The following is an 18,506-nucleotide window of genomic DNA, read 5'->3' on the forward strand; positions in this document are numbered from 1 at the left end:
AACCCACCTGGAGCAAAGGAAAATGAAGAACACCAAGCCCACATGACAACTAAGAGCCCAAGAGACAGAAAGGGCCACATGAACCAGAGACCTACATCATCCTGAGACCAAAAGAACTAGTTGGTGCCCGGCCACAATCGATGACTGCCCTGACAGGGAGCACAGCAGAGGACCCCTGAGGGAGCAGGAGATCAGTGGGATACAGACCCCAAATTCTCATAAGAAGACCAAACTTAATGGTCTGACTGAGACTGGAGGAATCCCGGCGGCCATGCTCCCCAGACCTTCAGTTGACACAGGACAGGAACCATCCCCGAAGACAACTCATCAGAAATGAAAGGGACTGGTCAGCGGGTGGGAGAGAGATGCTGATGAAGAGTGAGCTAATTATATCAGGTGGACACTTGAGATTGTGTTGGCAACTCTTGTCTGGAGGGGGGATGGGAGGATAGAGAGAGAGGGAAGCCGGCAAAATTGTCAAGAAAGGAGAGACTGAAAGGGCTGACTCAAGACGGGGAGAGTAAGTGGGAGTAGGGAGTGATATGTATGTAAACTTATATGTGACAGACTGATTGGATTTGTAAACGTTCACTTGAAGCTTAATAAAAGTTATTATAAAAAAAAAAAAAAAAATACTTCCATGAAGTATTTCATGGCTCCCAAATTCAGCAAAACCGGTGCTAGTGGCAGCAGCAAGAGCAAAGAAGTATTGATTTAGAAGTGAAACATAAGGTATCCCCTACAGCTTGGCTAAATACATAATGAGGTGTGTGTGCAATGTCCGAATCACATAACATCCCATTCACAGCATGTGCGTATGACTATATATGCAAACATAATTGTGTTTGTAAAACTACACATATATGTAAATCTGTACAATAAGTTTAAAAGGATGCACAATACTTTCAGAGTAATTAACTATGGAATAAGTAGTAGAATCTGGACAGAAATAAATGGAAACTAACCTTCACCATATATGTTTGTATAGTTTGACTGCTTCAGAATGGGTGTGAGGCCTTATGTATGAATTAAACACACATACTTAGGTAGCAGAGGCTTTAACCTGAGGTCATGATACTTGACACATCTGTGTTGTGGATTCATATTAGGTATTGGAATCAATGACAGGTGCAAATTTTTTTTTTTCAATTTCTTTCCTGCTAATTTGAAAATTTCCTTTATGAAAGGCGTTTTGTTATTTTAGTTGTACTATAAATTGCCATGTCAATTCAGACAGGTTTTGAGTAGCAGCAGGTCAATTAACTGGGATATCCCATGAAACCATGACTTTAAACCTCTAAAAGGAGAAACCAAATTCAGTGAGGTGTTTAGTTGTACATAAGCAGCCTTGGCAGCTTTTTTTTTTAATATCTATCACACATTTACCAATTCTTCTTTTTTACAGGTGTCCAACTTACTGACATCAATGACATTAATCAACTGTGCAACCATTACCCTGAATCTATACAAATTTTCCATCAGAATAAACAGAAACTCTGTTTCTTAATAAGCAGTAAACTCTCTACCCCCCTCCCTACTACCCCAAGGTACACTACTTAATTAAAAGATTGCATAAGTTGAAGATGACAACTATACTGAAACACTGACTAGTTTTAATTCTAATGCATCATAATAGAGAATCCTAAAAGTTAATTAGTACATGAAAAAGCTAAATAATTTACATAAGATTCTCGAGACCTTGTTACTATGGCCTTTGGAAATGCTCAGGTGTTTTCTGTCTTGAAGGGGAGGAATAAAACTGAAGTTACATCTCTTATAAATGGCGTCATCAATTAAGAAATGCTCCCAATTCTTATATTACTTTGATTAAAAATATGGAATAATTCAGAAATGCATCTGTTTTCTTTCAGTACAAAGTCTGATGAAACAGGTGCTGTTTCTCAGTGTACTCTGCTCCTAATTTTTGTTTGCTGTATCCTGGCTGACATGATCAAAGAACAGATTCATTTTCTGTGAGTTGTTTTTGGACATTTCGCAGGACTTTGAAATCTTTGAATCAAACAGTTTCTTTGTGAACAAAATTTGTGTTAGAAGAAAATCTCTTTCAATTTACAAATGGAGCATCTGTGATGGTTCTGGAAAGATCTGGTTTTTCGGCCTGTTAAAAGCAGACTGTCCTGGCAAATGTAACCCACTGAACTTATGTATTTACCTGTACTTTCTCCTCAAACCCCATAAAATAAGAAATAAAGTGATTATAGGGATAAAAATGGCATTAATATAGGAAGCTAAAACTAACGCATGAGTAATGACGACATGTCTTAGGAAGCTTGAAAATGAAAGCATGGGTGAAAACTGACTTAGCAGGCTGAGATAGCTGGAACCTAAGCCTGACTGAGGGAACCCAACAAGAAAGTAAATGATTAATTTCCTTAACATTTAGAAATTTGAGGTAGCTGGGACTTCAGAACTGGCAGCCTAGAAAAGAGCTAAAAGAAGAAGGATTGATTTAATGCTTGTAGGAGCCACCGTGAACCCTCAGATGCTGATTTCCTCACCTCCCGTTCAGTATTGGGCAGAAAGCAGGAGGAGGGCAGAAACCCTCACAGAGGTTGTGCTAAGAGCTTCAGAAGTCAGGGTTCCTTGTGCAACTGGGTCTGTCATTAGACATCACACCAAGAAAATGAGGACTCCAAGAGGTTTGCATAGTGAATAATGATACCCTTAACCTCCCTAAAATGCTGGAAGCCAGACCTAAACTGCTCCCACCAAGCAAGAAACAGAATACATGTGTGATGGAGAATTTGTTAACTGTTAAGTAATAATAGGGAAACAGATACTGAAGTGGTTGTTAAAATGAGACAATTATTAACCCCAGGAAAAAGAAAATGCTATACAAGAGCTGTAATGATAGCAAGCTGCTACGTTTAACCATGACCAATACTTAACGTATTCATAACATGTTAATACTGAAGATTGTTTGCCATAGATTTTTATATAACTAAACTTGGTAGATTGGTGGAGAGTTAAATGTACATGGAGGAGTGGTATAAGGGGAAATAAATCCCTTGTAGGAAATTAATAAGCCGTCAAAACTGAAGAAAAAAAAATAACATCAATTTAGATACATGAATGTAAATGACAGAAAAATAGCTATAGAAAGGCTACCTCTGGGGTTAGGGATGGGGAGGGCAAAGGTACAATTGTTTTTTATATGCTTTATAGAACTATTTGAACCTTTAAATCCTGTGGGTGGATTATATTGATACTTTTTAAATAAAGGATTTTTCAAGTGAGGGCTTCAGAGCAATATACATGACTTGGGATCACCAGGTTTGGGATTTGATTTTACTCTACTTTTAAGCTAATAAATGGCTTGTTACCGTTTTATGGGTGCTGACAGAAGGCACAAGACTCCTGGGTCAGAGACAAAGGATCTGATTATTCACCAAAAACAAGCAGGAGTGTCAGCGTATTTGACAAAGCTCTTCCTTGCCCTCAAGGCCCCTCAGCATAATACGTTGGTCTCAGGTGAATATAACACACAAAGCCTGTTTATGTCACAGCTGTGGAACACTGAGCTTGGGAATTCCACTGCTTTTATAGCAAGCTATAAGCAAATGTTCTCTTTGTCCAGGGCAGCAAAGTTACCTCAACTCTCAAAATAGTTGTTATTGCGTTTGAGTAGATTCCAACTATTACAGAAGTTCTACTGATACGCTGAATTTTGATCCCCAGGGTTACCTATCTTACAATGTTTTTAGAAATAAATTACATAAGTATAATTATTTAACTGTGTATTTAAACATATATGATACATATTTAAACATATATATGTATAATTTAGAATAGTATCTAGCACAATAAACCAAGTGGCAATTGTCTTTATGATACTAAGTTTAGAAATATTAGGAAATAATATAAATACTTTTGATTTTCATAAAGACACTAAAATATAGTCAGACTTTTTTTTAAGTTCTTCAATTAGGGATTGGGATAGGCACCATGTTCTAGGCAATGTTTGCTCAAAAAATGGATAATATGCTAAGTTTAAGGAGGTCAAATATGATAGGCAGCTTTTCAAACATTACTACTTCACCAAACCAAGACTTCTTATGGGGCAAATAAAAAATGCCGTAGCCTGTTTGTGTGTCTTGTCTCAGGAAGAGGACTTAGCGTCCTTTCTTACACAAGTAGACATTCATTTTCAGAACAGTAGATGGTGATTAGTTGTCACTTGATTTAGGTTTCTTTTGATGTTCTCTAGACATATCTTTAATTTATATGTAATGTTTTGATAAGGAAATTCAGCATAACACCCCCCAAGTTGGCACATATTTTTCATCACTACTCTATTAAAGAAGTCTTTGTTTTGTTCCTTAACGAAAAAAGAAAGAAAAGTCAGTAAGTAGATTTTCCAGGATATGATTTATGACAGAAGTTCTACAAACAGTGTTTTTCTTTGCCAAATAATTCCTTTCAAGCACTTTTTTTTTTTTTTTAAATTATGTAATGTCTCTCATTTTATGCCAGAAAAATAGCCAGGATGTGAATTTGACATTACAAACATGGTGAGTGGCTGGAAAAGATTCTCAGAATGCTATTTACTTCTATCCAAAAGGTTACAGCGTTAATTCTCCAAGCCAGCATTTGCAACTGGCTGGCCGGAGAGTGATGGATGTTTGGAAAATGAATGTGTGTAAGTTCAAAATGTACTGGTGCGTTCACTGCGCTAATAAACCCTCTGACGAAGCCGAGAACATCGTGTCCACCTACTTTTACAACGGCCTGCTTAAGAGAGAACTGTGTAAATTTCCAGGAAAGTACTTGCAGGTTTTAACCTGTCTGAGCCATGAAAAAAAAAAAAAAAAAGACTTTTGAAGAGTGAACTCTATGAATTATTTTAGGGTATTATGAACTCTGACTTGAAAAGACTTCCAAATGATCCTCCTGAAAGTCTTCTCTAAAAATTCAACAGCTTCATGTGTCTACATCTCCGAAATTATGTTAATTTTACCAACTCCATAAAACTGAGAGTGGCGACGGGGGCGGTAATAGGGAAGTTCATATGGGTGGGGGTATAGAATATATTAATAATGATTAAGGACTAATATTTTAGTGTTTATTATATGCCAAACTCTTGTCTAAATTCTTTACATGTATTAACTCATGTATTGCTCTCAATGACTCTCTGAGGTTAGGTACTATTATTTTCTTCATTTTAGAAATGAGAAGACTGTAGTGAGGTAAAGTAATTTGTCTGCAATCACAAAGCTTAGGTTAATTTATCCACCTAGGAAGCTTGTCATCAGGGATCTAGTTACAGACCCCTATTCTTAATTTCAACAGGAATTCTTCCAATAAAAGAGGCTGGCTGGAAAGTTCTCACAAAAGACTTTGAATAAGCCTGGGTTTCTTTGAGTCCCAGTCTCTCCTTCTCAGGTCTCAAGAATTTCATGTTTTTGATAATCCCTAAAGAGATTAGGGATAGTATACTTTTCCAACAACAACAACAAATACACAAGTGATGCATAAACTGGAATGCCATTGTATTAATACTTTCTGGAAGGAATTTTTACAAAGCTTTTCCAATGGGTGAATATTAGTATCTACCGTACAGGTTATCCCACTTTGTGTAAGACCAAATCGAAAGTTTGCTTGGTGATAGTCTAGAAAGATAGTTCTTGACTCCCCTGAGATCTGATGAAATACCCAAGTCCAAAACAGAAATCCTCACTGTAATAATTAGAACACACAAGTGTTCCGGATTTAGGACATTATTATTCACTAACGATTTCTTCAGTGTTGTTACGACAATGGCTGAAATTTGTCACTCAAGGTTGCTTTTCTGCATCCTGCTTCTCCAAGCTCAGAACTCAAGTTCCTCTGATACAGTCATCCCTTTTAGCCACCATCCATGTGATTTTGGGGGAAAACGTGCGTTTTTGCACTTGGTATCAATTTTATAGAATCCAATCTCAAATTTCTCTTTTGAGGGTGTCTTCTGAAAGTGTAGACCTCTTTTAGATGCCTACAGCCTTCAATAAATCAATAAATGTGTATACTTGGTTGTTGATACGACAGCTGTTATGTATCCCCTCTTCAAAAAGAAAAAAGAAAAGAAAGATTTATGCATAAGGGTGCAGCCTGTTTTATGATAATAATGTACCCAGACTGGAGATTTTTATATGAATAGATGTTAAAAGTTACCAAGAAATATTGTTTCTCAATAGTACTTTGAAAAATTCACCGCGATCACCAGTTGCCGTTAAGTCCGTTCTGACTCATGATGAACCCCTCCACAGGGTTTTCAATGGCTGTGGTTAAGTGCTGCAGCTGCTAACCAAAGGATCAGCAGTTCGAATCCACCAGGTGCTCCTTGGAAACTCTACGGGGCAGTTCTACTCTGTCCTACAGGGTCGCTATGAGTTGGAATCGACTCGACGGCACTGGATTTGTTTGGTTTTTTTTTTGGCTGATTTTTCATAAGTGTGCTGCTAGAACTTTCTTCTTCAGTGCCTCTGAACAGATTCAAATCTCCAAGCTTTTGGTTAACAGTCGAGCAGGTTAAGTGTTGGCACCATCCAGGGACTCCTAACTTAACAACAGATTATTAATATTTGTCACGAATTTTCTTTAAAAAGAATTATTTTGAATTCTTTCAGATTGACATTAACGCTGTCCTGTCCAATGGATCTCAAAAATTTTCCAATGGATGTTCAGACATGTATAATGCAATTGGAAAGCTGTAAGTATGAACAACTTAACTTTCTCTGAATACTTTGAAAAATATAGTTTATACAAACTTTTAATGGCTTGTATGGACAATTTATTTTCTAATTGTTTTGGTTAGATTTTCATCAAACCGGCATGTGTTTCACCAGGTATTGAAAGGAATGATATCTATCAAAACATGTACTCTCTAGTATCATAAAAAAACAAATAAAAGGTATAGAAATAACAATTTTTAAGTTTGAAAACAGGTATATGTCTCCATACAAACCATCAAAAGTATAAAGGATAATAATCATTGAAAACAAACTTTATTGAGTAGCTGCTATAGACTAAAACACTTCAGTATGTCTTATTCTAACCACAAACCATGTTTCCACGTATAAAAACAGTCATTTTAGGTGATTTGACCATTGTGTTCCAATTTATGGAGGCGATTATGACAAACCAACTCTCTGGCTCCAAAGTGTATGATCTGCCATACCTTCCTACAGCCCCTTAAAAAAATACACTTTGGAGCCAGAGAGTTGGTTTGTCATAATCGCCTCCATAAATTGGAACACAATGGTCAAATCACCTAAAATGACTGTTTTTATACGTGGAAACATGGTTTGTGGTTAGAATAAGACATACGGGAAGTGTAACTACTATTTATTCAGAGTGTGCTCTGCTGCGTATGTTATGTACATTAACTCAAGAGAAAAGAATTTCCCACATTTTATCAGAAACTTATGCAAGCTTGCAGGCATCCTTTAGATTTATTCTTCCAAAGTGCACCCAGATACATTATTGTTAATATTAACACAAATGAAACCTTTAGAATCTTCAGTTTCCCTTTTTTCTCTTTTCCAACCATAAAAGTCAGAATTATACACTATTTTTTTCTTATAGCCCTGTATCTATTGTACCAGGGGGGAAAAGCCTGTTTCGAAGTGTTCCTTGAGGAAAATTTGAGGGTATAGGGTGGCTCTGCGTCGGAATCCATTGGAGAGCAAAAGGGAGGAGTTTGGTTTTTGGTTGGTCGCTTCCGGGTCTGAGGCAAGATATGCAGTATGATGGAGTTGCCACTAGATGGCGTGCCTGCCTCGTGGGGGGAGTGCCACCATTCCCTATACTTGGTTTCTCTGCGGTGGTTTAGAAACACAACTTCGATAATAACCCTTTCTTGTTAAATTTAATGCGTTAGTTTTGTAAGTAGTTCTTAAATGTTAAGCATACATATAAATAAAGAACTAAAATAAATGAGGGGAAAATAATATCGTTTTAGTTATGGGGGTACTTAGCAATATTAAATAGGAGGGGCAACGGAAGATTCATGGCAGCGCAGATTTCTGAACTGTACATAAAGAAAGCTCTTGCTTTTTTTTTTACATAAAGAAAGGCATTTTGAGGACAGCCTTATTCTGTATCTTTGTTGCAACTAGGTAGATGGTAGGAAATAGAGAAAAAAATTATGTGCAAACAGCCTAAGATAAGACTGGTACCCTAGTTAATAAGCACTGGATGTTGGACATTATTCTATAGTCAGTAAGGAGCTGTTCAAGATTTAGGAGCAAGATAATGACTTGGTTAATGCTACAGACCACCACCAATCAGTCAGTTTCTGTACCGTGGTGGCTCGTGTGTAGCTATGATGCTGGAAGCTATGCCACCGGTATTTCAGCAGAGTTTCCACACTAAGGCAGAGTAGGGAGAAGGGACTGGCTATCTACTTATGCAGATTAGTCCGCGAAGGCCTTATGGGTCACAGCAGAGGATTGTCTGATATAGTGTTGGAAGAAGAACCCCCTGGGTTGGAAGGGACTACACAATGGCCACGACAATGGACTCAGACATACCAACAACCACAAAACTTGTGCAGGAGGGGCAATGTTTCATTCTGTGCTAGGTGCGATGGCCATGAGCTGGAGCAAGTTCAACGGCAACTAAAATTGACTTGCCTCAAAAGAGTATTTCAGCCAAATGAACCAAGATTATTTGAGAAGATTTCGTAATATTCCAGCAAAAAGAACAGAAAGTAGGGACAAAAGGGAATGATATGAAATATACAAACAATAGAGGTTGATACAAATTGGATGTGAAAGCTGTGGGCACCAATGAATCAGGGCTGAAGAGCTTAGATAAAGGGGATCATACCAGGAGCTTTATCAGAAAAAGAGAACATAGGACGAGAAGTACCTGATGAAACGCATATTGGTAAATCCAATTTAATGTGTTTCAGACTTCTTGGACACTAATGTCTGAAGCCAAAGGAAGATGTTAGAAATAGAGATACACTTTAAGAGACACGTACAGAATGGTTCAAAGAATCAAGTGCATTAACTGAAAGTCAAAATAAGGAGAAGAAAAACAAGGACACGCCCTTAAGAAATGCCTGTATTTGGGGTTTCTCGAAGAAATTCCAGACCAGGGGTTGTCATAGAGGGCAAATTAAAAGCAGTATTATTCATTCTCAAAAGAGAAGAGGCATTCAAGGAGAGTGTTTAATAGGAGCAAATGCTGAAAAAAATGTTTTAAAAACAATCACTAAAAAACAGTCATTGCTATTATGACAATCAAAGAAAAGTTTGATTAAAATGACGAGGGTCAAAGTTAGATTCCAAAGAGTTAAAAAAAATAAATACATAAAGTGGGTGATGAGAAAGTGGGGGTAGTGAAAGAAATCTGTTATTATGTGAATGTTAGTTATTAAAGAAAGATGAGAAGAATTACATGCCTGAGGGATAGCTGAGTCACTGGACTTCTTTTATGGAATAAGGGAAGCTCGCTGGGGTTATTTTGCAGGACACAGGGCTGACATAACAAGATTTTGCATATTTTTGCCTTTCCAAGAACATTTCCAAATCAATATAAAACCCAAAGTGGGAAAACAGAGCCTCTTGCCTCTGCCCCTAATTCCTCTTTCAGGAATAATGGGATTAACTCAACTGGCCCTTTATTATTTCAGAAACATTAAACATCCCCTACTCTCTTTTTTTTTACTCTCTTATTAGAGATTATTTTAGCCCACAATATAGACAATGTTTACTAAACACCATCAGCAGGCATTAAGAAAATCCTGTCAGTCAAAGTAGAAGCTACTAAAGTAAAATTCTTGTTAAAAAAATTATTTTGCATAATTTTTTACATAATGGCTTAAAGGGACAAATTAATGAGTTTGAGTAAAAATGAACAAGAGAGTAGTTTCTAAAAATACTCAGGAGGTATAAAAAGTCCATTGTCCACTGCTGAATGAATCGTGACTGCAGAGGGAGAAAACAAGACAAACGGGGGTGAGAGATATGGAGAACAAGAGGGAGAGAAACATGATTTAAAAGCAAAAGTCTCAACGGCCTGTGATGATCACATAAACTTACTGAAAGTTAACAAACATTCCACAAATGTATGTCGGTGGTGAGGACCCCTCTAAGTCATCTGGGAAATATAAATTCCTTTATTCATCAATTTAGAAAATCTATCCAATATCTGGAAACCCTGGTGACGTAGTGGTTAAGTGCTACCGCTGCTAACCAAGGGGGCGGCAGTTCAAATCCACCAGCCGCTCCTTGGAAGCTCTGTGGGGCAGTTCTACTCTATCCTACAGGGCTGCTATGGGTCGGAATCGACTCGACGGCAGTGGGTTTTTATCAAATATCTGATATATTCCGTGTACTATACTGGGTGATACAGCAATAAATACTGCACAAAAGTCTCTCTTTCAAGGACTTCAGGGACTAGTGGAGGAGTCATTTGTTGAATATAATAATTCAATTAAAGATGATAAGCATATATAAACAGCAAACTAAGTTAGCATGAAGAAGCAAGTGAATAAGGGAAGAGCTGTATAGAGGGTAAATAAATAACTTGGGATAATGTATTTTGTTTAAGTGGCAAGGGCCCCACACGACCCAAAAATATATACTCATGACTTGGATTTAAAATCTTGGGTGACATAAATTATTATATAAATTATTAGCGAGGAGAAAAAAAGTTCTAGAGAGGAGATATGCAGGGAGAATCCAAAGGGAAGAGAATTTTTTCATTAGAAATTAATGAGAAAAACAAACACAAGTATGAGTCTTCATTAGTTAAGGACAACAACCAAAACATAAAAATAGAGTAAATAACTTAAAAGCCAGAACTAAAAATTTCAATTCACCTAATAAAATATGGGAAAGGAGAAAAATAAAAGAAATAAAAATAAAGTATTATATATATATATACTCGTATATACACATATATGTACATATATAAAGCACATGTACTATACTTTATTTCTATTACTTTTTTTTTTCTCCTTGTCCCCCCCTCACCGGTCTCTGAAGAAGGACATCATGCTTTGTAAAGCAGAGGGTCAGTGAAAAAGAGAAAGGCCCTCAACAGATGGTTTGGCACAGTGGCTCTAACAATGGGCTCAAGCAGGACGATTGTGAGGATGGCGCAGGGCTGGGCAGTGTTTTATTTTGTTGTGCATAGTGTCTCTGTGAGTTGGAACTGACTCAATGGTACCTAACAACAACATATATAAAGCATAACAAGAGAGCAAAAAATAGCTCTCAATATCAAAACAATTAAAACAAATGCAAATAGATTAAATTCACATAGCAAGATAAAGAAATTCTCAAAATTGAGGTCCACAAATGTCAAGACATAACAACATATTCTCAAATAAACACTTCTTAAAAATAGTATGCAAAAAAATTTGGAAGAAAAATGGAAAATTTATATGAGACAAACATATCTTAGAGAAATCCATGATAATGATTTTAATTAAATAAATTGTAGAAAAAAAATAGATCACTGCCTGAATTTTGACAAATTTTATAACCTATTCACACTCTGATGAAACTGTTTAAGAAAAATAAAATTAGATTACATATAAAAAGTACAGAATGAAGGGAAGGAAATAGTGGTAAATATACCAGATTAGAAACAATAAAAGAATTTTCAATGAAACTCTGCCTTCTTAAGTCGTATCTAGTGACCTGCCATTAGAAAGGACTGCAGAATCTGCTCCGGTGACTATGGAATAAAAGCCAAAGTTTTATTTGAAGAGAAAGGAGTCTGTGGAAAAGAAATCCATGTAGATACCTAATTTAATCCTAAATTTATGAGAAGTTCGAAGAGCTGAGGCAATAATGAGAAAAACAAAAGAAATATTCTGAAAACTTTTTGAAGTCTTCAAGAGATTTGCTAACTAATGGGAAGAATTAAGCATAAAGACGGTTCTACCAAAGTTTCTCTCAATCAGGAGAATTGAATGTTCTACATTATGAATTAGAAAAAAAAAATGTAGGCGATTAACAGAGAAAGTAGAGATAGATTTCTGCTTGAGCATGCTGCATTTCCTGTGAAAATATATATTCAATTAGGAATTTATTTTGGATTATTTGAAGTTTTGGATTAGAGATTGAATTAGGAGTGATTAACACACACATGGAGATACGGGAAACCCTGGTGGCTAGTGGTTAAGTGTTACAGCTGCTAACCAAGAGGTCGGCAGTTTGAATCCACTAGTGGCTCCTTGGAAACTCTATGGGGCAGTTCTGTTCTGTCCTATAGGGTCTCTATGAGTAGAAATTGACTCAATGGCAGTGGGTATTTGGTATGGAGATATGGAGAAATGCGTTTAGAAATCTTGTATACAGTCATGAATATAAATGAGCTCTCTAAAGAACATGAATATGGAAAATGAGGAACAAGAAAGAGCAAGGGAAAAAGAGCATCACACAATTTAAGAAAAACTGAGGACAGAGGAAGAAGTAAAACAGAGACAGACAATGAAAAACTTTGTGACATTTTAAAAATATTTCCTAGAGGTTTTTTTTTTAAAAAAAAAATAAATGTCATTAACATAGTTTTATTAATCACAGGGGTGTAGATTCATTCCATTGTACATAAGGTTGCCCTGAGTTGGTGCTGACATGACAGCATCTAAAAAAAGAACAGTAGCAAATTCCTAGAGCGCTTGAACTTCAAGAAATCAAAAATTGACATTAAGCATAAATCAAAATGTGTTAGCTGTAACAAAAATGGTGTTCACCATAGTGGTCTATTCTGCTGACACTTCAAGTCAAACGAAATAACCGCAGTAAAATTCAAACTTTACCCTTACATTGACTTTGAAAGCCATATCCCATCACCAAGGATTCCATTGAAGCCAAAGGAATGTTAAAACAAATAGCTCCATTTACATGTTCCAAGTTCACGTTTCCCTTATCAAATATAAAGGCTTACCCCATAGCATAGTTATTCCTCAACTCTCCACAGAGTATTGCCTGCTACTTTTATATAAGCCAGAAGTTCAACATCCCATGTATTTCTTTGGTCTAGAATATCCTTCAATAAATCTCACAAGAGAATTCTGGGATAAATATGGTGATGCATGCCTTTGAGTGTGAATAAAAAGTGTTGGTTTCATTTATTTATCTTTCTTTTAAATATATATTTTTTACTCTCTAGTTCAGCGAGAAAACACAGGCCAGTTACAATGACAACTTGCCTCTCCAGAATTTTTATCCATAGACCAAAAAACCAAACCCACTGCCTTCGAGTATATTCCTAATAAAGTAGTAATAAAAAATAAATTGCATGTTCACAGAGATGATTCTACAGTAAAGCTCTTCTTTTCATAAATGCTTTATTTAATTTATTTAGTATGAAATAATTTGATTTCCAATTTTCTTGTGCAGTTATTGCACTAATATATGAAATTGAGTAGAGTTTCTAACGAAGATGAGCTAAACAGGAGGTCCCTGACTTACGGTCTGAGTTACAATGAACCGCACTTACAACTACCATTTTTGATTATGACTTGTGTATTTTTATGTACGTGTTAAAATATGTCTGTAAGTTTATATGTAGTGTTTCCAACCACCAAAGACAAATAAAGATTGGATTTACAAAGATACTGATAATAAAAAGCAATCACAATGAAAACTAAAAATTAAAAAATGAGGTATTGGACTTATGTCAGAACTGGCCTATGCTGGAGTCATTGAAACAGAACCCCGTGATAAGTCGGGGACTACCTGTATACTCAAGTAGCCGCTAGCTTGCCTTCTCTGGATTAGGCTCTATTCCCTTACTGAACTCCAGGATCCACTCCACATTCCTTTTTTATTTTGTTTGTTTTGTTTGCTTGTTTTTTTAAACTGCTTGTATAAATTAAAACATAAAGCTCTCTTTTGGAAAGTCGAATTTACATTGATATCACAGTTTTACATATAGATGCATTTTGTTTACCTTGTAAATAGCTCATCTGTGAGGAAAAGAAACACAATTGCTTTATAATTTAGATTATGCCCTTAAGAACCTTACACTCCAAAAAAGAATAGAATAAGTGGAAAAATGAAAGGTTTAATTTTCAGCCTTTTATTTACGTCATAAAGAAAATTTCTAAGTGGGCAATTTTTCCAGCAGTGGAAAAAATAGTTTTTTTTTTTTCTTTTTTCCCCTAAATCATGGAATAATACTGGTTAATATTTAGAGTCATAATAATAAAGCTTTGTCGTTAATTAAAACATCAGATATGTAGACATCAGGTACATAAGGTATCACCATATACACACTCTAATTTTTTTATTTTTTATATCTGAAGAGAAATGTGGATAACAAAAGGTGAAACGTTACCAATGTGTAAAAGTTAAAGACATTTTGATTATTTAAGTTCAAAAAGAGATGATAAAGAGATTATTCAGTAAAGAAAAGGCTGTTTTCCACAAAAAGCCTACATTCTTAAAATTGAAGAAAAATTAATTTGTAAGAGTCAACCTGAAAAAAAAAATGTACTGATGAAAATGTAACAAACTTTTAAAATATGTTTTAATGGAGATTTTGGACAGAAATTTCTAAACATAGATGAGGTATTTTCAGTATTTAAATTTTCAGATTCATTTCAAAATCATTTCTGATATTACTTAAACTGGTTATTCTAGGATTTATGCTGAGACTAGCTCAGGCAGAAAATAGAAAAAGGCGATGACTTTTCACAATTATTTCCTAAAAATCTCTACTGTTATTCAAATTCTTTTATAATTTAGCACTGCGGATGTCATTTAAAACAGTGCTCTGTCTTTTGCTTGACCAGTCATAAATGCAATTATTTCCTGTTTTCTGAGTATCTGCTATTTAAGCCTTTGTAGATTAGAAAGCACAAGTCCTCCCAAGACAAAAATGTTCATTAATGAATTAGTTTAAAAATCACCCCCCACTTAACCATTAAATAAAATAGTCTCTCGTAATTAACACCAACGGATCTCCCCTCTCGATCCATCCAAATCTTTGTACATTGTGACTTTGCTGATTATCAAATTTTTTTTAACACATGAAAATGTAATATAAATATGTAGTGAAAATCTAACAAAAAGATGATGTCACAATAGATTTATATCTGATTTCATCTTGCTGTTGCTATAAGTTGTGGTTGGGTCAGTTCCAATTGTACGACAAAATGGAACACTGCCCCACCCTGCAGCATTCTCTCAATCATTGCTATGTCTGAGCCCATTGTTGCAGCCATTGTGCCAGTCCATCTGGTTGAGGGTATGCCTCCTTTTCAATGACCTTCTACTTTACCAAGCATGATATCCTTCTCCAGGGAATTGTCCCTCCAGATAACATGTCAAAAGTACGTAAGATGAAGTCTCGCCATCATTGCTTCTAAGGAACATTCTGGCTGCCCTTCTTCTAACACAGGCTTGTTCATTCTTCTGGCAGTCCATGATATATTCAATATTCTTCCCCAACACCAAAATTCATTCTTCTTTGGTCTTCTTTTAGTCCTCAAAGTGATATCTTTGCTTTTGAACACTTTAAAGAAGTCTTTTGCAGCAGATTTGCCTGTTGCAATATGACATTTGATTTCTTGATGGCTGATTCCATGGGCATTGATTGTGGATCCAAGTAAAATGAAATCATTGACAATTTCAATATTTTGCCCATTTATTGTGATGTTTCTTACTGGTCCAGTTGTGAGGATTTTTTGTTTTCTTTATATTGAGGTGCAATCCATATTGAAGGCTGTGGCCTTCAATCTTCATCAGTAAGTGCTACAAGTCCTCTTCACTTTCAGCAAGCAAGGTTGTGTCATCTGCATAACGCAGGTTGTTAACGAGTCTTCCTCCAATCCTGACGCTGCATCCTTGTTCATATAGTCCAGCTTCTCGGATTATTTTCCCAGCATACAGATTTAATAGATATAGTCAGAGGATACAACCCTACTATGCTCCTTTCCTCAGTTTAAACCAGACAGTACCCCCTTGTTCTGTTCAAAGGTCTATGTACATGTTCTGCATGAGCACAATTAAGTCTTCAGGAATTCCATTCTTCTCAATGTTATTCATAATTTGCTCTGATTCACACAGTTGAATGAATTTGCATAGTCAACAAAACACAGGTAAGCTTCTTTCTAGTATTCTCTGCTTTCATCCAAGATACACCTGACATCAGTAATGATATCTCTTGTCCTCATCTGAATTCACCTTGAATTTTTGGTAGTTTCCTGTTGATATACTGCTGCAACCGCTTTTGAATAATCTTCACCAAATTTTACTTGGGTGTGATATTAATGATAAAAATACTGTTCGATAATTCCTGCATTGGGTTGGATCATCTTTCTTTGGAATGAGGACAAATATGGATCTCTTCCAGTCAGTTGGCTAGTAAACTGTCTTCCAAATTTCTTGACATAAACAAGTGAGCACCTCCAGAGCTGCATCCGTTTGTAGAAACGTCTCAATTGTACTCCGTCAATTCCTGAAGCCTAGTTTTTCGTCATTCCTTTCAGTGTAGCTTGGACTTCTTCCTTCAGCACCATCAGTCCTTGGTCACATGCTACCTCCTGAAATGAATGAACATCAATCAATTCTTTTTGGTACAGTGACTCTGTGTGTTCCTTCCTTCACTTCTGATGCTTCCTGTGTTGTTCAATATTTTTGCCGTAGAACCCTTCGATAGCGCGACTCGAGGCTTGAATTTTTTCTTTAGTCCTTTCAGCTTGAGGAATGCCAAGTGTCTTCTTCCCTTTTGGTTTTCTAACTCAGGTCTTTGTACACTTCATTATAATACTTTACTTTGGCTTCTTAAGTATCCCTTTGAAATCCTGTTCAGCTCTTTTACTTCATCATTTCTTATATTTGCTTTAGCTATTGTACTTTCAAGAGCAAGTTTCAGACTCTCTTCTGACATCCATTTTGGTCTTTTCTTTCCTGTCTTTTAAAAGACTTTTTGCTTTCTTCATGTATGATGTCTTTGATATCTTCCCACTACTCTGTCTGGTCTGTGGTCATTAGTGTTCAATGTGTCAAAATTATTCTTGAGATAGTCTCTAAATTCAGGTGGAATATACTCAAGGTTGTATTTTGGCTTGCATGGACTTGCTCTAATTTTCTTCGGTTCAACGCGTACTTGCATATGAGCAAATTACTGTCTGTTCCACGGTTGGCCCCTGGCCTTGTTCTGACTGATGATATCAAGCTTCTCCATCATCTCTTTTTCCACAAATGTAGTCAATTTGATTCCTGTTTTCCAACTGGTGAGGTCCACATGTATGGTCACTGTTTATGTTGTTAAGAAAGGTATTTGCAATGAAGAAGTCATTGGTCTTGCAAAACTCTATCATGTGATCTCTGGAATTGTTCTTATCACCAAGACCATGTTTTCCAACTACCAATCCTTCTTCTTTGTTTCCAACTTTCACATTCCAATCACCAGAAATTATCAATGCATCTTGATTGCATGGTTGATCAACTTTAGACTGCAGAAGTTAGAAAAATCATCAGTTTTCTCATCTTTGGCATTAGTGGTTGGTACATAAACTTCTACAGTAGTTGTATTAACTGGTCTTCCTTGTCGGTGTATGAATATTATCTTGTCACTGTCAGAGTTGTACTTCCGCATAGATCTTCAAATGTTCTTTTTGATGATAAATGTGTCACCATTCCTCTTCAATTTGTCATTCCCAGCATAGTAGACCACATGATTGCCTGATTCAAAATGACCGACATCAACTCATTTCAGCTTAATAATTCCTAGGATATTGATCTTTATGCGATCCATTTCATTTTTGATGACTTCCAATTTTCCTAGATTCATAATTCATCCATTCCAGGTTCTGATTATTAATGGATGTTTGCAACAGTTTTCATTTTGAGTTGTTCCACATCAGCAAACGATGGTCCCTAAAGTTTTATTCCTTCCATTTCATTAAGATCAACTTTACTTTGAGGAGGCAGCTCTTCCCCAGTTGTAGTTTGAGTGCCTTCTGAGCTGAGGGGTTCATCTTCCAGCACTATATCAGACAATGTTTCGCTGTTATTCATAAGATTTTTACTGCCCAGTTTTTTCAGGAGTAGACTGCCAGGTCCTTCTTCCTAGTCTGTCTTAGTCTGGAAGCTCAGCTGAAACCTGTCCACCATGGGTAACCCTGCTGGCATTTGAAATACCCGATAGCATAGCTTTCAACATCACAGCAACTCCCAAACCAACACAGTATGACAATCTCAGGTGCATGGGGGATGTAATCCTAACCACATTTTAAATTTTCTAATTTGGATTTAGAAAAATTAAGTGACTTTCCCAAGGTCACACAGCTAAGAAGTAAACTGAACAAATTCCCATTAATTAATACTTAATATTTTACCTTTGTCTCAGTTAAATGTCATCTCGTTAGGTTTAATCCATAATTCTTCCATCATAGTCCTTCTCCCTCCTAGTTCATCATCCAGAAAATTGAATTATGCTATTAGGTTCTCCCCAAAAGGCAGGCCCAAGAAAATTCTTCAACAATGCACAAAAGTTATTCTTCTTGATAAAGTATTACTGAAAAAAGTCAA

General features: G+C 36.2%; 1 protein-coding gene across 2 annotated transcripts in view; it reads left to right on the forward strand.

Moving 5' to 3' along the window:
* The window catches only part of GLRA3 (glycine receptor alpha 3), a 240,913-nt gene that overhangs the window by 122,329 nt on the left and 100,078 nt on the right, over positions 1 to 18,506 (forward strand). For both annotated transcript variants that reach the window (XM_003415819.3, XM_003415818.3), the window contains exon 5: positions 6,627 to 6,709. In XM_003415819.3, the coding sequence (XP_003415867.1) occupies positions 6,627 to 6,709 (83 nt within the window). The remainder of the gene's footprint in view (positions 1 to 6,626; positions 6,710 to 18,506) is intronic.

Source organism: Loxodonta africana, chromosome 21 (genome assembly GCF_030014295.1).
Source record: "Loxodonta africana isolate mLoxAfr1 chromosome 21, mLoxAfr1.hap2, whole genome shotgun sequence".
Classification (NCBI taxonomy): domain Eukaryota; kingdom Metazoa; phylum Chordata; class Mammalia; order Proboscidea; family Elephantidae; genus Loxodonta; species Loxodonta africana.